The sequence below is a fragment of the Neoarius graeffei genome, chromosome 4 (assembly GCF_027579695.1).
Source record: "Neoarius graeffei isolate fNeoGra1 chromosome 4, fNeoGra1.pri, whole genome shotgun sequence".
NCBI classification, from domain to species: Eukaryota; Metazoa; Chordata; class Actinopteri; order Siluriformes; family Ariidae; genus Neoarius; species Neoarius graeffei.
The window spans coordinates 106064650-106085595 of record NC_083572.1 but is presented as its reverse complement, the minus strand read 5'-3'; the positions used below and the strand labels follow the sequence as shown (position 1 = coordinate 106085595).

Sequence of the window (20946 nt, the reverse complement as noted above, 5' to 3'; positions counted from 1 at the left end):
CCGAGCGTATCCGTGTATTGGTATTGCTGTGTGCACGCGAATCGTTTTAAAAACGTTAATCTGATGATCCGCTGATACGGTCTAATGTAAACATGGGCTCAATCTGCTCAAAGGAAGGTCAGTTTTATAGCTTCTCTAAAGAGCTAAACTGTTTTCAGCTGTGCTAACATGATTGTACAAGGGTTTTCTAATCATCCATTAGCCTTCTGAGGCAATGAGCAAACACATTGTACCATTAGAACACTGGAGTGAGAGTTGCTGGAAATGGGCCTCTATACACCTATGGAGATATTGCACCAAAAACCAGACATTTGCAGCTAGAATAGTCATTTACCACATTAGCAATGTATAGAGTGGATTTCTGATTAGTTTAAAGTGATCTTCATTGAAAAGAACAGTGCTTTTCTTTCAAAAATAAGGACATTTCAAAGTGACCCCAAACTTTTGAACGGTAGTGTATGGGTTTCGGATCAGTGCTGTCGCTCGTTTCATTTTAAAGAGATCTTACTCGACATCTCCTGACTTGAGGTCTTACCTGACTCCACAGCAGGCATGAATAGCTGCAGCCATGCGTGGATACTAAGGAGAAAGACAAAAAAAAAAAAATTAATACAAGCACAAAATAAAATATTTATAGTCTTACAGGCTGTCATGCTGTCTTTAAATAAGCTCCAGTTAATTCAGAACGCTGCAGCTCATGTCCTTACCAATAAAATAAATAAAAATTCTGATCACATCAATCAATATGCAGTTTACTCTAACATTTCGAAGCAAAACTAACTTTTTAAAATTAAAAACCATCTTTAAAAAAAAAAAACACCTGCACAGGTTCGCTGCTACTCAAGCAACAATAACATTAGAATGAGAATACTGATATAAACTTACAATAGAACTAGGTTTAGAGCTGTGCTGTAGAATATCAAAATCAACACCTTTTAGGCCTTTCAAGAATTCAAGAGCACAGTCGTATACAATTAACTCCTTCATAAAACATTTCAAGTTAAAATTATTCATCAAAATATTTTAATAAAATAATTATACATCAAAATGTGATTGTAGACTTTCAGCTTTAATTCAAGGCATTTAACAAGAATATCTCATTAGGAATTATAGCCCTTTTTTATGCATAGTCCCTCCATTTTCACAGACTCAAAAGTAATTGGACAAATTACCATTAACATTATAAATTAAGCAGTTCTATCATTTTTAATACTTGCGTGCAAAGCCTTCACAATCAATTAGCGACTGCCTGAAATCTAGAACCAATGGACATCAAACAATGCAGAGTTTCCTCCCAGGAGATGATCTGCCAAGTCTTTACTCCAGCCGCCTTCAGTTGCAGCTCATTTGTAGGTCTTTCTGCCTTCAGCAAGTGAAAATCAGTTCAACTGAGTTGACTGACTCTGCCATTTAAGAACATTCCAAGAACATTATTTGCCTTAAGAAGCTTCTGGGTCAGGCGGCACGGTGGTGTAGTGGTTAGCGCTGTCGCCTCACAGCAAGAAGGTCCAGGTTCGAGCCCCGTGGCCGGCGAGGGCCTTTCTGTGCGGAGTTTGCATGTTCTCCCCGTGGGTTTCCTCCGGGTGCTCCGGTTTCCCCCACAGCCCAAAGACATGCAGGTTAGGTTAACTGGTGACTCTAAATTGACCGTAGGTGTGAATGTGAATGGTTGTCTGTGTCTATGCGTCAGCCCTGTGATGACCTGGCAACTTGTCCAGGGTGTACCCCGCCTTTCGCCCGTAGTCAGCTGGGATAGGCTCCGGCTTGCCTGCAACCCTGTAGAACAGGATAAAGCGGCTAGTGTTGATGAGATGAGAAGCTTCTGGGTTGCTTTCTTGATATGTTTTGGGTCATTATCTATCTGCACTGTGAAGCTCTGTCCTATCAGTTTTGCAGCATTTGACTGAATCTGATCAGAAAGTATAATGCTATACACTTGAGAATTCATCCTGCTACTTCTAACAGCTGTCACATCAATCAATAAACACCAATGATCCAGATCTATTGGCGGCCGTACATGCTCACGTCCTCCATGTTTTACAGATGATGTGGTTATGCTTTGGATTGCAAGTCCTGCCTTTCTTTCTCCATCCTCTTCTCTTCCCATCATTCTGCTAAAAGTTCATCTTGGTTTCATGTGTCTAAAGAATCCTGTTCCAGAACTGAGCAGGATTTCCAGCAAAGTCTACTCTGACCTTTCTGTTCTTGAGTGTTCCTAGTGGTTTGTATTGTAAGTACAGAAGCCACCATCCCGTCTGGAAACTACAAATCCCATCAACCCACTTCCGCATTGACCTACGTCATGCCTGGGCGGGATCACCTACATCACATCCTCCATGAAGCCATAAGTAACTGAACACGCTTCCGTTGCGCTCTCTCTCTCGTCTGGACCAGCGTCTTCAGGCACAAAGAGATCCGCTCGTCAGAGCAACCCCGATAAAGACGTCTTTCTATCAGAAACAGAATTCAGCGCGTTTTCGTTTGCCACTGGCCACGGTAAAACTCCAAAACCGCGCGATTTTAACTCAGATTGAGTACAACCGGTTTCTTTTCATTTGCTCATTATAAGTACGTACAACTGCCACCCAAAGCAGTTTAATTTAAAGTTAGAAGCGACCGGATTCCTTCTAACTAAAAGCGCTGTGCACATTGTTTGATCAGAGACTTTCTTCCCACGAACTACAAAGCGTCGGATCAAGAATTCTCTGCCTTCTACAGAAGTCTTCACGAGCTCCTGTGAATTTCAGCCTCTTCGTAGCTTCTCTGTATTCCTACACAGAGACAAGGTACTGGAGCAAGATTGGCATTTTGGGCATAAAGACTAGTCTTAGGAATTAGCTTTTTGAACTAGTGTGAATTTAAACTCAGGAACGGTTTAATTGTGTACACTATAAACACATAGGGTGTTGAATTAATTATTGTTCTAATTTTGTCTCAATTGTTTAATAGATAGGCTTTGCATGCTCTCAATTCCTTTCTAACACTTTAATTTCATTACTACACATTTTGACCTCATCAAGATTTCAGTGGATTTAGTAAATGTTATAAGCTAGTGGAATTAGCCTACAGCTAATTATTTTGTCTCATTAGCGTCCAGGGCTAATTGTATTGTCTCAAGGGAACACGTGGCGGCCCCTCCCCCACACGCACACCTTTTGTCTTAACTCCACGAGGTAGGATTCTTGGACCTTAGCTAGCCACACACGGCTAATTCTTTTGTCTCGTTAGCAAGCTAGGCTAACCTTTTTGTTTAGGCCATAAGGCCTCTCACACACACACACACCTCACTGTTTGCTGAAGACTTCAACTGCTATTATTCATTTTTATCTTTATAATAAATTCAATTATTCTATCAAACTGTGTGTTTATTTGTTGTGCCTAATATTCTTTGAAGTCATCCAATCTCAAAAGAATTCCAAGGTGCATGAGTTATGGAATACGCAAGTGATCATAATAATTTGGAATATACCATAATTTAGCTGTTTGGTAATTTATTATTAAGCACCAAAATTAATGGCATTAATTAATGAGACTGATTCAATGAGTGATTTAATGAGATTATTAATGAGACTGATCACTTAAAATTAATTGCACCTACAGTATCTTGAGGTAAACCCTCTGTATTTACATTCATGAAGATGTCTCTTGATTGTAGACTTGGACAATGACACTCTGCCTTCCTCAGGAGTGTTCTCGACTTGGTTAGATGATGCGAAGGTGTTTTTCCTTCACAAAGGAAGGAATTCTACAATCATTAACTTTAGTTATCTTCAGTGGTCTTCCAGGTGTTCATGAACTCGCCAATGCATTCCTTCTGTTTAAGAATGTACCAAATTGTTGATCTGGCCACTTCTAAAACTTCTCCCATCTCTTTGATAGTTTTTTGTTTTTTTCCCCAGCCTAATGATGTTCTGCACTTATATGGACATTTCTTTGGAAGTTGTACAGTATATTGAGAATTTCCATGAACAGCTGCCAAATGTAAATTCAACACTTGGAAATCAATTCCAGATCTTTTATCTCCTTAAATTTGTCATGAACCATCAAGGAAACAGGCCATAACGGGCCATGAAAGTGCTCAGTCAATTGTCCAGCTACTTTTGAGCCTATGAAAAGAGGGACCATGTTAAAAAAAATAATAAAAGAAGTCTAATTCCTAAAAGGTTAATACAATATTTTTAAAACACCTTGAATTAAAGCTGAAATTCTACATTTCCAATCACATTTTAATTGCTTCGTTTCAAATACAAATTGTATCACTGTCCAAAAACTTATGCACCTGAGACATACGGTACATTAACCAAATTAGTTGACTAAACTCACAATGGGTCTGAGGAGCAGCGAAATCATTCTCTTCACAAACAGAGGAAGCTCACAGAGTGCAACCTGAAACTTCAGACATGGATCGACCGGGCCTTCCTTACTGAAAACACACCACAACTTACAGGATTGTTTAACAGTCGCTATAAAACTAATGACAAAATGAAAAATTACTTTTAAAAAGTGACTCACAAGTGCTGCATGAGTGTGGAGCCTGCATCTGCAAGGTTTCCCCTCAAAACGTATTCATGGAAGGCGGTGAACATCCGGGGAGGGGTAAACGGAATCAGCTACAGCCAAGAGAGTGAAAGGAGGAAACACAGGAGGAATTCACACACCAGTTCAAATGATAGATTTTTTCCTGTCTCACTAGTTTCTGGTTTCATATCTCTATAGTTTCCCATCTCCTTCATTTACTTTTTTTTTTTTTTTTTTTTTAAGTTTCACGTCATCATTCCCATCTTCCTAGTTTCCAGTCTCTGTAGTTTCCTACACTAGTTTTCTAGTTCCTTGTCTCAATTCATCCTGTCTCTATAATTTTCTGTCTCACTAGTTTCCTATTTCCCTAGTTTTCTAGTTGTCCGTCTCCCTAGTTTTTAGCTTAGTTGTTTTTTTAGTTTAATGTCCTTGTCATTTCCTGATTTCCTAGTTTCCTGTCTCCACAGTTTGAGTCTTTGTTTCCTGTCTCCATGGTTTTCTAGGTTTAGGTCTTCATAGTTTCCCTATCTCCCAATTTCCCGTTTCCCTAATTTCATGTCTCCATAGTTTCCCCATCTCCCAATTTCCCATCTCCCTAGTTTTCTCAATTTCCCAGCTCCGTAGTTTCCTATTTCCCCAGTTTCCCATCTCCCTAATTTCATGTCTCCATAGTTTCCCCATCTCCCAATTTCCTGTTTCCCTAGTTTCCCCATCTCCCAGTTTACCATCTCCCCAGTTTCATGTCTCCATAGTCTCCCTAGTTTCCCGTCTCCCTAATTTCATGTCTCCATAGTTTCCCCATCTTCCACTTTCCCGTCTCTCTAGTTTCCCCCAATTTTCCATCTCCCTAGTTTTCCCAGTTTCCCGTCTCCCTAGTTTCATGGCTCCATTGTTTCCCAGTTTCCCCATCTCCCTAGTTTCCCCCAATTTCCCGTCTCCCTAATTTCATGTCTCCATAGTTTCTCCATCTCCCAATTTCCTGTTTCCCTAGTTTCATGTCTCCATAGTTTCCCCATCTCCCAGTTTACCATCTCCCCTAGCCTGGGCCCACCCATCCCAAGTGTGACGCAACACGGGGGGCTGTTGCAAACTTAGTCTGGCAAGGCAAGCCATCTCCAGCTCTTCCAAGCTCCCGAAAAATCGGGAGCCAATCAACTTTGAGCATCTCCAACGGCCCTGGGTAGAGGCGTGTTCAAGGCAGTGACGTAGTAGAACTGCAACCGGAAGCCATAGATTGTTTACAGAATCTATGCCGGAAGCGCTTCATTCACTAGAAACATTACGAACATGGAGCAGCGGCAAGCCTTTGACACAGCGGTAGATGCTGTATTGAAAGCATTCAACGGGAAGTTCTCATTGAAAACGGAGCAAAGAGCAGCCCTGGAGGTATTTATCTTCTCCCTGTTACTCAAGCAGTTTCCGTCGCGTCACATACGTCAGAGGAAAGAGTGATGTGATTGGTTTAAGCTTCGTCACAGCCTTTTCTGGCTTCGACCAGTAGCAAACTGAGGCATTTCAGGGAGGCGGGTCAACCACGCGCTTTGGGAAATGGTTGGGCTTAATATCTTTGCCAGACCAAATGCTCACAGAGCTTTGAAGTTGCATTAGCCAGACTACGTCTCCCCAGTTTCATGTCTCTATAGTCTCCCTTGTTTCCAGTCTCCCTAATTTCATGTCTCCATAGTTTCCCCAGTTTCCAGTCTCCCTAGTTTCATGGCTCCATAGTTTCCTGTTTCCCATCTCCCTAGTTTCCCGTCTCCCTAGATTCCCCCAATTTCCTGTCTCCCTAGTTTCATGGCTCCATAGTTTCCCCACCTCCCTAGTTTTCTCAGTTTCATGGCTCCGTAGTTTCCCCATCTCCCTAGTTTCTTGTACACAAGAGCTTACACACACACACACACACACACACACCATAAAGCAAGCAGATGCAGTGTTTCCTTCCTTTGTAGAATATTTATCCTGTATATGTGGGTCTAAAAACAATTAGTTTCTTGTCTCTGTAGCATCTTGGTCTCTGTCGCAATAGTTTTAGTTTCTGGTCTCCTTGCTTTTCTAGCTTTCTATATTTCTAGTGTCTGGTGATGTTTCAGGTTTTATTTAAGTTCCCCTTGCATTATATTATTATCTGTAATCAGAGTCTTGCTTTGGATTCTAATGTCACTTTTTTCATAAATCCTGTTTACTTTCCCTACAGCTTCTGTCTCCAAAATGACACACGCGAGGCTGGAGCACTGATACCGTGTGTCCTGCTTTCTCCAGGAGTTCTTTGGTCTCCCGTAGAGCTCTGCTCATGCTTGGAGACGGCTGAAAGTACCCATCGTTCTCATAGTATCCAATCCTCAGGGGCTCTGAGCTCTCGTATACCTGTTCACAAAACAAAAATGTGGTTGGGTACCAAGAGACATGACACACAACACTGCTGCACCAAAGCGGACTGTGTTCGGTACCTGCTGGTTGAATGGTATTGGAGGAACTGTAGGGTCCAGAGTGAACATGTCTGTGCAGAGTAAAGCTCTCATACACAGAGCCAGACTCTCCACATCACGGGCCATGGGACCAACGGCCGCCAGGACTGGAAACAAATGTATTTATTCTAAAGATACTGTATTTTACACATTTGTCAGGTCACTTTAGAAACCTGTCAGAAAATTGTGCGATTTGTTGGTGCTGTGCTTTCTTTACCCGTCTTCCCGCCTTTCACACAGGAGTCGAGTCCATGCGTGCTAAAATATTTTAAAAAAAAAAAAAATCATCATTGGTGTTAAATATTGCTTGCATTACATTTCCCCCCTCAGACAATGATTGCAAAACTTTAATAATGATTACAGATTTCATAAAACTACTTTTAGATATTGCTGGGAAGTAGGTTCATGGTGTGTTATCACTTATGTATTTTATATCAATATCATAATTCAATGAACCCCAAAGCAAAAAAAAAAAAAAAACAAAAAAAAAAAAAACACAAGCCTCTCCCAATTACACATACAAACCCAAATCAGACAAATTTGGGACAGCATGTTGAAAACAATTTGTAAATAATCTCTGTCCTGTATTGAACTCAGAACAATACAACAGCACAGTATTTGATGTTTTACTTCATGAATTTTATTCCAATTTTGATTCTTGCAACACATTTAAAAAAAAAAAAAAGTGGGACACTAAAGCATTTACCACTTTATAATGTTGCCATTCCTTCTCCCAACACTTAAGATGTTTAGGGACTGACATCACCAAGTGATGAAGTGTTTCAGATGTTATTTTGTCCCATTCTTCCTGCAAACAGATCTTAAGGTGTGTAACAGTACGGGGTCGTCATGATCATAATTTTGTTTCAAAATTCTCCCCATATTCTCTACAGAGGGGACACACCCTCTTCTTCCACAGCCACGCCTTTGTAATGTGTGCAGAATGTGGTTTTGTGTTGTCTTGTTGAAATCTCCTTGGAAAAGATGTCATCTTGAAGGCAGCAGATGTTGCTCCAAAATCTGTGTACTTTTCTGCATTAATGCTCCATCGCAGAAGTGCAAGTTACCTTTACCAAGGGCACGGACACAACTCCATACCATGACACACCCTGACGTTTGGAGTTGTTCCTGGTAACAGTCTGGATAATCCTTTTCGTCTTTGGTTTAGAGCATACGGCATCCATTTCTTCCAATAAATAATAAGTTCAATTTATAGAGCACCTTTCTCAAAACCTAAAGTCACTTTACAATTATAAGGAGAAGATAAAAGTCCACCAAATAGACGTCAGGATGTCATTCCAGTGGTGTAGCAGCCACAGTCCCACCAAAAGGCGCACGAAAACAAGTCCCACACCGCCAGCACAGCCGCCGCCGGACAACATCACTTGGAACACCACGCCATGGATCCACAAAGTGAGCACAGACGCACCACCATGCTGTGATGCCACAGAGCAACATCACGCCAAGCACAGCGCTGGACAACCACAATGTTAAAATGAGCAACGAGCTCCCTGCAGTCCATTGCTAGGAGCACAGGCATCACCCATGGCGAACCAAGGCCTGGAGGGAACTGACGCCCAAAACTGGGCCCGGAGCTACACCATAACCAGACTACACAAACACACACACACACACCAAAAATAAATAAATAAATAAATAAATAAAGGAGAGAAAATAAAATAAAAAGCTCCGGTGAGAAGCGGCAGCCAGAACGCGCACGACGTACTCTCAACCAGAAACGTTCCGTTTGGAGAGACCTGGAATACTGAGCCATATGACCACAATACACGTTTCCACTGTGTGATGGTCCATACCAGATGCCTCCAAGCCCAGAGAAGTCAGTGGAGCTTCTGGACACAGTTAACATAAGGCTTCCTTTTTGCACAGTAAAGTTTTAATTGGTGTTTGTGGATACAAGTCTGTATTGTAGCTTAACAAATGGTTGCCAAAGTAATCCCGAGCCCGTGTGGTTCTATCCACTATAGATGAATGGCAGTTCTTGATGCAGTGCCGTCTGAGGGATCGGAGATCACAGGTGTTCAGATTAGACTTGAGCCCTTGCCCTTAACGCAACGAAATTCCTCCAGACTCCTTGAATCATTTCATGATAACATGCATCGTAGAGGGTAAAATATGCAAACCCCATTGTACCTTTCTTTGAGGAACACTGTTTTGAAACATTTCAATAATTTTCTCATGCATGTGTTAAAGGTGCAGTACAAGATTTTTTTTCAGGAGTATTTTTTACCATATTGCTTGAAAAGCTCCTCACACCCATGTTGCAAGCAGTACAATAGAAGGTTTGACCCAAAAACGAAATATTTTAATCCAGTCTACAGTGTAAAATAAAGGAAAAACGCCATCAAATCCTATCGAGGTAACCACCTCAAAATGATTGGATACTGACACGTCAATCAGACTGAAGCCCGCGACCCTCACCCCTACCCTTGCGCGTACAGAGACGACAATTCCCCTGGGGGAAATCGTGAGAGTGATGCAGTGCGCGTAGCAGTCACAGTTGCTGGAGCTGAGCTGTACTGTGTGAATGTAGGATTTGCCATGAGGCTACAAGCCTGTGTCTCTCTGATGCCCCTTTTCCACCAAAGCAGATCCAGGGCTGGTTCGGGGCCAGTGCTTAGTTTGGAACCGGGTTTTCTGTTTCCACTGACAAAGAACTGGCTCTGGGGCCAGAAAAACTGGTTCCAGGCTAGCACCAACTCTCTGCTGGGCCAGAGGAAAGAACCGCTTACGTCAGCGGGGGGGCAGAGTTGTTAATACTGACAACAATAAGACCGCGAAAGATCGCCATTTTTAAGCGACGAGAAGGCGCAGCTGTACAAACGCGCAGTAATTTATTATTATTGTTGTTGCCGCTGCTGCTTCTTCCGTGTTGTTTTTGCTTTGATATTCGCGCCAAGGTTTATGCAAACGTAGCGCCGCAACTTCCGTATACAGCGACGTAATGACGTGGCTCCGCTTAGCCCCGCGAGCTATGGAAAAGCAAACTGGTTCTCAGCTGGCTCGCAAGTTAAACGAGTTGTGAACCAGCACCAGCACTGACCCCGAACCAGCCCTGGAACTGATTTGGTGGAAAAGGGTTATGAGAGGGAGCAGCCCCTCCCTCCTGTGTGTATGTATGTGTGAGAGAACGAGCAGCCCCTCCCCCAACCCACACGCTGAGCAGGGAGAGACAGAAATGCACAGAAAAAGGTCCCTCCAAACAACAGGGATTTACAGGAAAACGGAAGGAGATATTCACAAAATTCTTTCACAGTGAGCGCCACAAGGCTCTCCTGAACACACTGATGTAATTTTTTTGTCTGTAGTGTAAAAAATGAGGTCACTAGAGCGAGTTAAAAACGAGTGACTTTTCTGCCAAGTTTATAATGGCAGTCTATGGGGCTGCGTGGCTGTCCTCTCCTCACTTTCAGGCTTCTCATTCAAAAACTGCAAGTCCTATCGTATAGGTAGACACATTGTGTGAATCAGGACAAGTGTGGCTACTACTTTTGAGAAAATTGTGTGTGTGGAGTGAAAATTGGGGCTGAAAACGCAGTTTAAATGAGAAAGTTTGAGCTATTTTTCCAAGCTCTCTACACTCTAACTTAACGAGCTCCACTGGTGTGTAACGCAATAGACACCCATTATAAAGCCGGATTTTCTCCAGGAACCCACATGGTGTTTGAGCTGGGACTGAGCCAAAAGTATAGAGCCTAGCAAAAAAGTTGAATGCCAGATCCACAGAGGAGAAGTTTCTCTACGTTTTAAAGTTTGAATCATGTCTCTAGGTAAAAGCATGCCAGAGCAGCGGATGTTTGAAAATGTGTGTAGTTTTTCAAATAATTCCATAGAAATGAATGGGAAATTTTAATGCAAACAGTCCTCGCGACAACCATGAACGCTCGGGAACTGGCAATGCGCGTTCATGTGCTTTGGAGACGTGGGGGGAGGGGAGGGGGTGGAGACGCGGGGGGTGGGAGCATGGCGAGGGCGGGCGTGTTTCTTTTCAAAATATGGCTTGCGGGAACCGTTATTCCAAAATCTTGTACTGCACCTTTAACAAACTGGAGATCCTTGGCCCCTCAAAGACTAGGCCTTTCCTGGATACTGATTTTGTACCAAATCATGATTATAAATCACCTGTTTCAAATCAGATTATTTAATTGTTTTACCTCATTACTAGACCTAACTCGTCCCTGTCCCAACTTTTTTTGGAATGTGTTGCAGGCCTGAAATGCAGGAATGGATGTATAGTAATAAATTAAATGAAGTCGACCAGGAAAAACATGAAATATCCTGGGTTCATGCACTTGTGCATCACATCCAGTTCACTAGGGATGTAATGCAACGGCCTTATCCGTATTTGCACCTACATCGATATTAGACTTCTACCTTGCCCCTTTTCCACCAAAGCAGTTCCAGGACTGGTTCGGGGCCAGTGCTTAGTTTGGAACCGGGTTTTCTGTTTCCACTGACAAAGAACTGGCTCTGGGTTCAGAAAAACCGGTTCCAGGCTAGCACCAACTCTCTGCTGGGCCAGAGGAAAGAACCACTTACGTCGTTGTTAAGACCAACAACAATAGCAAGACCACGAAAGGTCACCATTTTTAAGTGACGAGAAGCAGCAGCTGTACAAACGCGAAGTCATCCATTATTATTATTGTTGTTGTTGCTGCTGCTTCTTCTCCGTATTGTTGTTGCTTCGATGTTCGCGCCAAGGTTTATGCAAACGCAGCGACGTAACTGACGTATACAGCGACGTAATGACGTGGCTCCCCTTAGCACCCCGAGCTATGGAAAAGCAAACTGGTTCTCAGCTGGTTCGCAAGTTGAACGAGTTGTGAACCAGCACCAACACTGGCCCCGAACCAGCCCTGGAACTGATTTGGTGGAAAAGGGGTACCAGAGGTAGATGTAGTCTATACCAGAATTGTTTGGCCTCCCCCCCCAACTATACCCTGAAGACATTTAAAATGATTAACTATCTTTGTGGACAATGTTCCACATTTAATTTTAAATTATGTTTTAAATGTGCATTTATGTCCATATCTGGCACTTGTTTGATTACTCAAGTAAATATTCAGAAATAAATTCCAAAAAATAAATTATTAAAAACATGGATTTTCTGCAGCACTACAGCTCCATCCTTTGGCCAAAACAACACTGTTGTAACTATATTGTGGTGTATTGTTTATAAGCATATAATTTAATTCATTATTAATTCATTTTCAACAGATTACATAAAATTCAAGAGTGCAAAAGAATGAAATGGTATGTACTTTGGCTCAGTGGTGCACTTTAACACATCTGTACTAAAATATGTTAATTTAAAACCAATACAAATCATAATTTAAGTGCAACAAATATATGGAAAAAATACAAATAAAAAGATATGGGGGGGGGGGGGTATGTGTACAACGTATGTTAAAACTGGTTTACGCATGAAATACAAGACACCTTATCCTGTTGTTTGTGGGTTTTAAGCCGCAGATGCCACAGAAGGCTGCTGGGATGCGGATGCTTCCTCCAATGTCGGTTCCCAGACCCAGAATAGATCCTCCTCCAGCGATCAGAGCACCCTCACCTCCTGAAGAGCCGCCGGAGGTCTTCTCAAGGTTGCAGGGGTTCACAGTCCTCCCGTATATGGGGTTACTGCATTCGTAGCTACAATAGATTTAAAAAACGGCACAAGTAGAGTTTCACTTGATTCTTTTTTCAATTCTTCTGTTTTAGCTCAGGAGGATTTGGCGGTTTCTATTCACAGAGGCTGATCAGTTGCTTGTTCAGTTCCTTATCATTTAGAGAGACATTTATGATTTGGAACAAGTATTTTGAAGGCCTAAATAAGTTCAAAGAAGAAAGTATGTTTTTTTTCTTGTAAATGTAGTTACGCAACAGTACAAGAACTTCAACAATTACAATAATACGCAAGTATAACTATGCCATATTATTCTATCCACATTCACTGAATATGAGCAATCATGCGCTCTGATTGGCTACCCTACCACTAGGCTATCGGCTCATATACCGCGAGTAGAGAAAAATAAAATGGCAGAGCGTGTTGCTGAACCAGCCAAGGATGAAACAAAAACACTACTCAAAAACAAAAGCCCAAAAACTGTTCAAGTATTTAAAAGAAAAAGAAATAGCTAAAATATAGCCCTCCCCCCCCCCCAAAAAAAATAAAATATCTCCGTTCCACACTCCAGCCCAGTTGGTGGCGGTAATGCACCTTTAAGTTGGTTTAAAACCCTAAAGAAGAACCCCCCCCAAAAAAAAGCAACAAAATATGGAATAAAAGTATTTGATGTTAAAAACCTTTTTTATTTTTCAAGAATTATTATAGCATTTTTCATAAATTGCTACGGTCATTTTCTTAGTTTGTTAGCTCATCTGGCTGCAGGCCAGGCCGGATGAGCTTATGTGATCACGTGTTGTCCATCCATCCGTCATCCATCCACAATTTACAAAAATCGCTACTCCTTCTACAGGATTTATCGGATTTTGATCAAACTCGCATACAATGTTCCCCAGGTGGGTGTGCATAAAAGTTGTCAAGATGGTACCGCCACCCGTCATATTTATGATTTTATGGGTGTCTGAAATTTTGGGGTGACTCATCACATTAAATGCTACCCTTCGATCGGATTTCAAACTCGCACATAACAGTGGCCGGTATGAGCTACAGCCTCATTGAGGCTATTTTTTTACATTCCAAGTGGAAATTATTTTGTCAGACGTTTTGTATAAAAGTTTTATTTTTCGAATTTGCAAAAAATTAAACATGCTCCGTTTCTCAAAATCCAGTGAATGTGGATAGAATAAGAGTTATTTCACTCAACCTCATCGTACATGGCTTATAGCTGACTCAGTGCTACGCGCCTCGTCAGCTATCAGATCACGTATGACTCGATTTCGTGGAATAACTGTTAAATAATACCAAAGTAGATCACGTCGCTGTCAGTTAAGACACTAGTGAGCATGTGCCGAGTCAGTGTCACTGCTGTAGCTTGTTGATTGATTGCGTGACCGTGTTTTGGAGAGCGTTTCTTACTTGAGGAGACACTGTGGGATGTTGGTTTTGATGAAGGGGATTGCACCCTGCTTCTTCAGTACTGAGACCACCACACTGTCCTCAATGGCAGGATTCTCCAACTTGCTCAACACACCACAGGTAGAGTCATAGCCCTAGACACACACACAAACACACAACACTAGAGAAAGGAAGAAACATTTACCAGTCATGGTACATTAGTCTGTACTGTGCATTTATTGCACTGCTGTACTCCATGTTTTACTGATGTCTCAACCCCCCCCCCCTTTTTTTTTTAAACGCTATGAAGTAAATACACAGTAGTGTGCATCAGTTGCTCTCACTTTCATAAAATCTGATGCGTTTTTGTTTGGGTGTTCCTTTTCACCAATAAAGACATCCTGTAAAATTTTTTTACCATATCCAAAAGTATAATGGTGGCACCATGAGGTTCATTTTTTTTGCCAAAAAACGCTTATTTTATGTTTTCGCGTAAGGTCTGAATCACAATGTTGGACTCCATTTATTGATTTGTGACCCAGAGATCATGTTAAGAACCTTTGCAAGGGATTGAGAAGCATTAAAGTGCTGATGACACGTTTTTGACATCTTTGGCGATGTTTTATAACATAAAAAGTAATTCCCGATGATCCATATATTAATTCACGAATAAATAAAAGTTACTATGCCTTCGCGTTGTGTTGCCGGCTTTTGCTCCAAAACCTACAAGGATGGGGTAAGTTTATTCAAGTTTCCCAGAGATCCCGAGCTGCATGCGAAGTGGGTGAAGCAAGTCAGGCGCACTCGTGACAAGTGGGAGCCCTCACCAACATCCGTCCTGTGCTCTGAACACTTCGATTTGGATTGTTTTGACACCCTTCCCAGCTTAAAAGAATCTCTTGGGTGTTCAGTTCAGCACAAACGTGTGTTACTACCATCAGCAGTGCCTACACAGTGTTGCCAGATTGGGAGGTTTCCCGCCCAGTTGAGCGGTTTCAAGTGCATTTTGAACATATTTTGGGCTGGAAAACGTCAGCAGTATCTGTTGCCAGATACTGCTGAAGTTTTCCAGCCCAAAATATGTTCAAAACCCACCAAAATGCACTTGAAACCGCCCAACTGGGCAGGATTCCTCCCAATCTGGCAACACTGCCAGTATTCCGGAGGGGGTCTACTCGTAGCTATGCCGGATCCAAAGACAGTCCTCCTGTCAGAACATGTGTTGTGAAACGATAAAGATAAAGATACGTAGAGCTATAGATTCTACTTGATAATCATAAATGTAATCATAAAGTCGGCGTGATATCAGTCATGTATTTGCTTGTGAAAGCTTGCGGCTTTCATGTAACTGCCGCCTAGCAACGAGAGGCAAAGGGTAAAGAGGGTAGGCTATCATAAATTCTATTCGGAAGAGATCAACACAATTCTAGACTCCCAGAAGAGGAAGAGCTAGCACTAGAGAGTTCACCGGCGTTTTCATGCGCCATTTCCATTGAGTAGAACCAGAGTAGAACAGCCAGTGAACCACAGCGTGTTCTTCCGCTGACGTCACAACATGGCCGCGAGTCACGGACCCAGTTTTCTTGCACTGTGCAATTAAAAGTTGGATATTCGCGTAACAGCTTCTTTTCACGTAATTATAACAGAAATCTAACATGTTTGCCATGTTCTATAGTTTATTTAAGAAATTGCATAGAGTCATGTTCGTGTCATCAGCACTTTAATGTGATTCATAATCCATTTGTATTGTTTAAAAGTAGTTGAACAATGATTCAATGAACAGCTAAAACTCAAACTGTACTTGAGAATATATTTAGAATATGTACTAAAAATGTGTATCTGAGATATTTGGTATACTCTATAAGGTGCCATAATGTTTCATGAAAAGTGATCGAAATTTTGTCATAAAAGTCATAAAATGGCAGCTTTTTCCATAACTTTGAGCTCCTGGTGCCACCATTAAACTTTTGAATTTTGTCAAAATATTTCACCCAGTGTGTTTTCTTACCAAAAGGAACATAAAAACAAAAATGCATCATGATCGGAGGAACTTTTCATTTTTAGGGGGCAACTGATGCACCCTAATGCACATGGATACTCTAGTAAAGTAATGTTCCTATTAAAAATCACCATGCCTTATTCATTAGGGTACTAAGATAATGCTGCCGTCGCCATCTGTTTACATGAAAACCAACAGAAAAACACTGGAAAATGCTGAGGGTGGAGAAACCAGCAGTAGAAAAGGCAGCACTGTCTGAATTCTGGCTCGGACATTTCTACATAACTTGAGTTCAAAACTGAGCTCAACTACTGCAGATGTGTGTATGGGAACTGTTTTTTTTTTTTTTTAAACAGTACATTTGGCGCGGCACGGTGGTGTTGTGGTTAGCGCTGTCGCCTCACAGCAAGAAGGTCCTGGGTTCGAGCCCCGTGGCCGGCGAGGGCCTTTCTGTGCGGAGTTTGCATGTTCTCCCCGTGTCCGCGTGGGTTTCCTCCGGGTGCTCCGGTTTCCCCCACAGTCCAAAGACATGCAGGTTAGGTTAACTGGTGACTCTAAATTGAGCGTAGGTGTGAATGTGAGTGTGAATGGTTGTCTGTGTCTATGTGTCAGCCCTGTGATGACCTGGCGACTTGTCCAGGGTGTACCCCGCCTTTCGCCCGTAGTCAGCTGGGATAGGCTCCAGCTTGCCCGCGACCCTGTAGAACAGGATAAGTGGCTACAGATAATGAGATGAGATGAACGGAGTACATTTGGCCCCATAATTGACTAACAGATGATTTTGCATAGCAAATACACAATGCTTTGGGAAGCACCTCATGTGGCTCAAGATGCAAATTTTGCAGATAGACTAGTTCATGCTTTTGTTCCATCCACGTTGAACAACTGTAATGTCGTGTTGTCCAAATGTTCAGAATGCAACAGTGAGAGTCCTTACAAGAACCAGAAAACATGAGCACATCACCCCATCTTATCCACAGTGCAGTGGCTCCCAGGAATATTTCACGTGGATTATAAAATACTACTACTGACCTACAAAGCACTGAATGGTCTCAAACCACAGCATCCAAGCAAATTTTTGGTCTTTTATGATTGTGCTTCGGGGGGAAAAAAGGTGCAGGCTGTTTACTGGTACCTACATTACCGTTCAAAAGTTTGGGGTCACTTTGAAATGTCCTTATTTTTGAAAGAAAAGCACTGTTCTTTTCAATGAAGATCACTTTAAACTAATCAGAAATCCACTCTATACATTGCTAATGTGGTAAATGACTATTCTAGCTGCAAATGTCTGGTTTTTGGTGCAATATCTCCATAGGTGTATAGAGGCCCATTTCCAGCAACTCTCACTCCAGTGTTCTAATGGTACAATGTGTTTGCTCATTGCCTCAGAAGGCTAATGGATGATTAGAAAACCCTTGTACAATCATGTTAGCACAGCTGAAAACAGTTGAGCTCTTTAGAGAAGCTATAAAACTGACCTTCCTTTGAGCAGATTGAGTTTCTGGAGCATCACATTTGTGGGGTCGATTAAATGCTCAAAACGGCCAGAAAAATGTCTTGACTATATTTTCTATTCATTTTACAACTTATGGTGGTAAATAAAAGTGTGACTTTTCATGGATAACACAAAATTGTCTGGGTGACCCCAAACTTTTGAACGGTAGTGTAGAATAATAAAAGGTTACAACAGGGTGCAGAGCTTCCTCTCATAAAGCCCCACAGTTATGGAAGAGCTTTCTTGGATTGTGTCCTTGGGCCGACTCGGTCTCATCCTTTCAGCTTGCATTCATGAAAACCACATTTCATTAAAAAAATGAAATAGGAACCGGCATCCAAAAGCGCCAAACTGCTTGGACCCCAATTATCAACGCCTGCAATTATATTTCAGGGTTATTGTTGGTTTTTAAACATTAAGGAACAGCAGTGGAAAGCACTCTTGAAAAGGGAATTAAAAAAAAAAAAAAGAATCCTGATCTGCTATCTCCATCTGTTGCCTGCCATCTCCTCATTCCCAAGTCATTTGCCATGACTTCTACAATAATTAAAGTAATATAAAACAATGCTGGGGGCGGCACGGTGGTGTAGTGGTTAGCGCTGTCGCCTCACAGCAAGAAGGTCCGGGTTCGAGCCCCGTGGCCGGCGAGGGCCTTTCTGTGTGGAGTTTGCATGTTCTCCCCGTGTCCGCGTGGGTTTCCTCCGGGTGCTCCGGTTTCCCCCACAGTCCAAAGACATGCAGGTTAGGTTAACTGGTGACTCTAAATTGACCGTAGGTGTGAATCTGAGTGTGAATGGTTGTCTGTGTCTATGTGTCAGCCCTGTGATGACCTGGCGACTTGTCCAGGGTGTACCCCGCCTTTCGCCCGTAGTCAGCTGGGATAGGCTCCAGCTTGCCTGCGACCCTGTAGAACAGGATAAAGCGGCTAGAGATAATGAGATGAGATAAAACAATGCTTCTTTGAATGCTATTAGGAATCCTCGTCTGATACTGTCCCCTCTCTCAGTACCTCATACTTCACATTGTCCTTGATGCTGATGGGAATGCCATAGAGAAAGCCGTCTTTGTGTGACTCGATGTCTTCCAGTTGTTTCAAACTCTCCATGAGGACAGCAGTGCTACAGTTCAGTTCCCTGTTCACCTCCAGAGCCTTTAGGACACAGGACAAGCTGATTATACAGTATCAAATACAATAGTACAAAAAAAAAAAAACCAACAACCTGTACATGCGTTTCTGCACTGGATATTTAAAAAGAAAGAACATAGTCGCTGGCCACTTTATTAGGAATACCCATGCATCCACCTGCTGTTTGATGCAGTTCTCTAATCAGCCGATCCTTTGACAGCAGCACAATGCATCAAATCATGAAGATACAAATCAAGCGCTTCAGTTCATGTTCACAATGTTCAAACATCGGAATGGGAAAAATTGTGATCTCAAAGTAGGGCTGCACAATATATCGAAAAAGTATCGATATCGCGATATCATAGTTTGCGATACACATACCGCAAAAATTACTTAAATTTCGATAAAAGGCACATTTTTTTCTGTGCCATCCGATCACATTTGAATGTCAACAAGCGCCGCGGGATAACTCCGCCCCCTATTGCAAAACAAGTAAAAGCCTTGTGGTGATGGCGGAAGGTGGGAGCGGTAGCAAGTGTGGTGAGACAAACTTGTGTGAGGAGGAACTGGTTTCCAAAAAAAAAAAAAAATGCACGTCTGCTATTTGGAAGTACTTTGGATTCAGGAAGGATGACGTACTGCAAACTCGGGTACTTTGCAAGACATGTAAAACAGTGGTGGCAGCTACCAACGACAGGGCAGAACGGCGAGTAGAGGTAAGAAAAACATTATATATTTAATTATCGTGATACATATCGATATCGAGATATTCAGTCATGTTATCGAATATCGCATATTTTTCTGATATCGTGCAGCCCTATCTCAAAGTGTGACCACCTTTCACTGTGGCATGGGTGTTGGTTTGAGCCAGATGGACTGGTTTGAGTATCTCAGAAATTGCTGATCTCCTGGGGTTTGCGCGCGCGCACACACACACACACACACAAAACAGTCTCTAGAGTTTACACAGAATGGTGCGGAAAACAAAAAACATCAAGTGATTGGGCGACAGTTCTGTGGGTGGAAACAAGCACCTTGTGGATAAAAGAGGTCAGAGGAAAATGGCCAGAATGGTTTGAGCTGCCAGGAAGGATCTAGTAACTCATATAATCAAAACCGTGGTGAGCAGAAAAGCATCTCAGCATGCAACAGAAGACCACATTGGGTTCCACTCCTACAACCAAGAACAGGGATCTTAGAATCAAGAACAAGTTCCTACGGTATTAAAGTGGCCGGCGAGTGTATTTTTCAAAGGAAACCAAACAAATTGTTGTAGGACATTACTTTTGAACTAAAGACGTGATAACTAAAGCACATGATGTTTCTACAGTACACCACACACACAGCACCCAACATCTCTCACACAGATCACACATCTTTCTCTTCATGTTCATCAATACAACAGTTGTCAGTAATGTTTATACAATGAACAATATAGGCCTAAACACTTAGAGAAGTGCTGTCGTAGGAAAATAATCAACATGGTGGTGCGCTGAAGTGCAGTTACCACCCCGAACTTGATTACTTTCCTGCAGCAGCCTGTCCTGAAGTGTTTTATTCAACAATGCTAAAAAGAATTCCATGACATTATTACGGTGGTAGTGTAATACACGTCTGAGAGCATGCACGAGTGTGTGATCAGTCTCCACACGTTTAAACCTAAAAAGTGAATGCACCGAACCTTTTCCATGTAGGCATGGAGCACAACGTCAGGCTGCAGAGATCCTCCTCTGATCTGCTGTCTCAGCTCAGCCAGTGGGAGAGTCACGATGGAGCTCAAGTCAACACCAGCATTCTGAAAACAAAAGACTATTCAACCCAGACGTTACGCAATCAAGTGAACATTATCATTTTCATCTTGCAGCCTGATCAGACACAAAAGTCCACAAGGTTCTGTCTTGGGTCCAAAGCTTTTTTCTTTATCTCGGTTACCTCTGGGTGATATTATTCGTAAGCATGGTATTAGTTTCTGCTGTTATGCTGATGAAACACAGTTGTACGTTTCTGCAAAACCAGATGAGAGACACCAGCTTAATAGGATTGAGGAATGTGTAAAGGACATTAGACACTGGATGCTTATTAACTTCCTTCTGCTTAACTCTGACAAGACTGAACGACTTGTACTAGGACCACATGCAGGTAAAAGTAGGTTTTCCGATTACAGAGTAACTCTGGATGGCCTATCTGTTTCTGCATGTGTAGCAGTAAAAGACCTCGGGTTGATTATTGACCCCAGTCTTTCATTTGAAACTCATATCGATAACATTACCCAGACAGCTTTCTTTCATCTCAGAAATATTGCTAAGATAA

The 20946-nt window shown here is 42.1% G+C and overlaps 1 protein-coding gene across 2 annotated transcripts in view; it reads right to left on the bottom strand.

Moving 5' to 3' along the window:
- faah (fatty acid amide hydrolase) overlaps nt 1-20946 on the bottom strand; it is a 98925-nt gene that overhangs the window by 28889 nt on the left and 49090 nt on the right. For both annotated transcript variants that reach the window (XM_060920125.1, XM_060920124.1), the window contains exons 3-12: nt 20318-20431; nt 18520-18660; nt 14038-14171; nt 12441-12647; nt 7201-7241; nt 6966-7090; nt 6757-6882; nt 4513-4610; nt 4324-4423; nt 536-579 (exon numbers count right to left, since the gene is read on the bottom strand). In XM_060920125.1, coding sequence (XP_060776108.1) covers nt 536-579; nt 4324-4423; nt 4513-4610; nt 6757-6882; nt 6966-7090; nt 7201-7241; nt 12441-12647; nt 14038-14171; nt 18520-18660; nt 20318-20431 — 1130 coding nt within the window. The remainder of the gene's footprint in view (nt 1-535; nt 580-4323; nt 4424-4512; nt 4611-6756; nt 6883-6965; nt 7091-7200; nt 7242-12440; nt 12648-14037; nt 14172-18519; nt 18661-20317; nt 20432-20946) is intronic.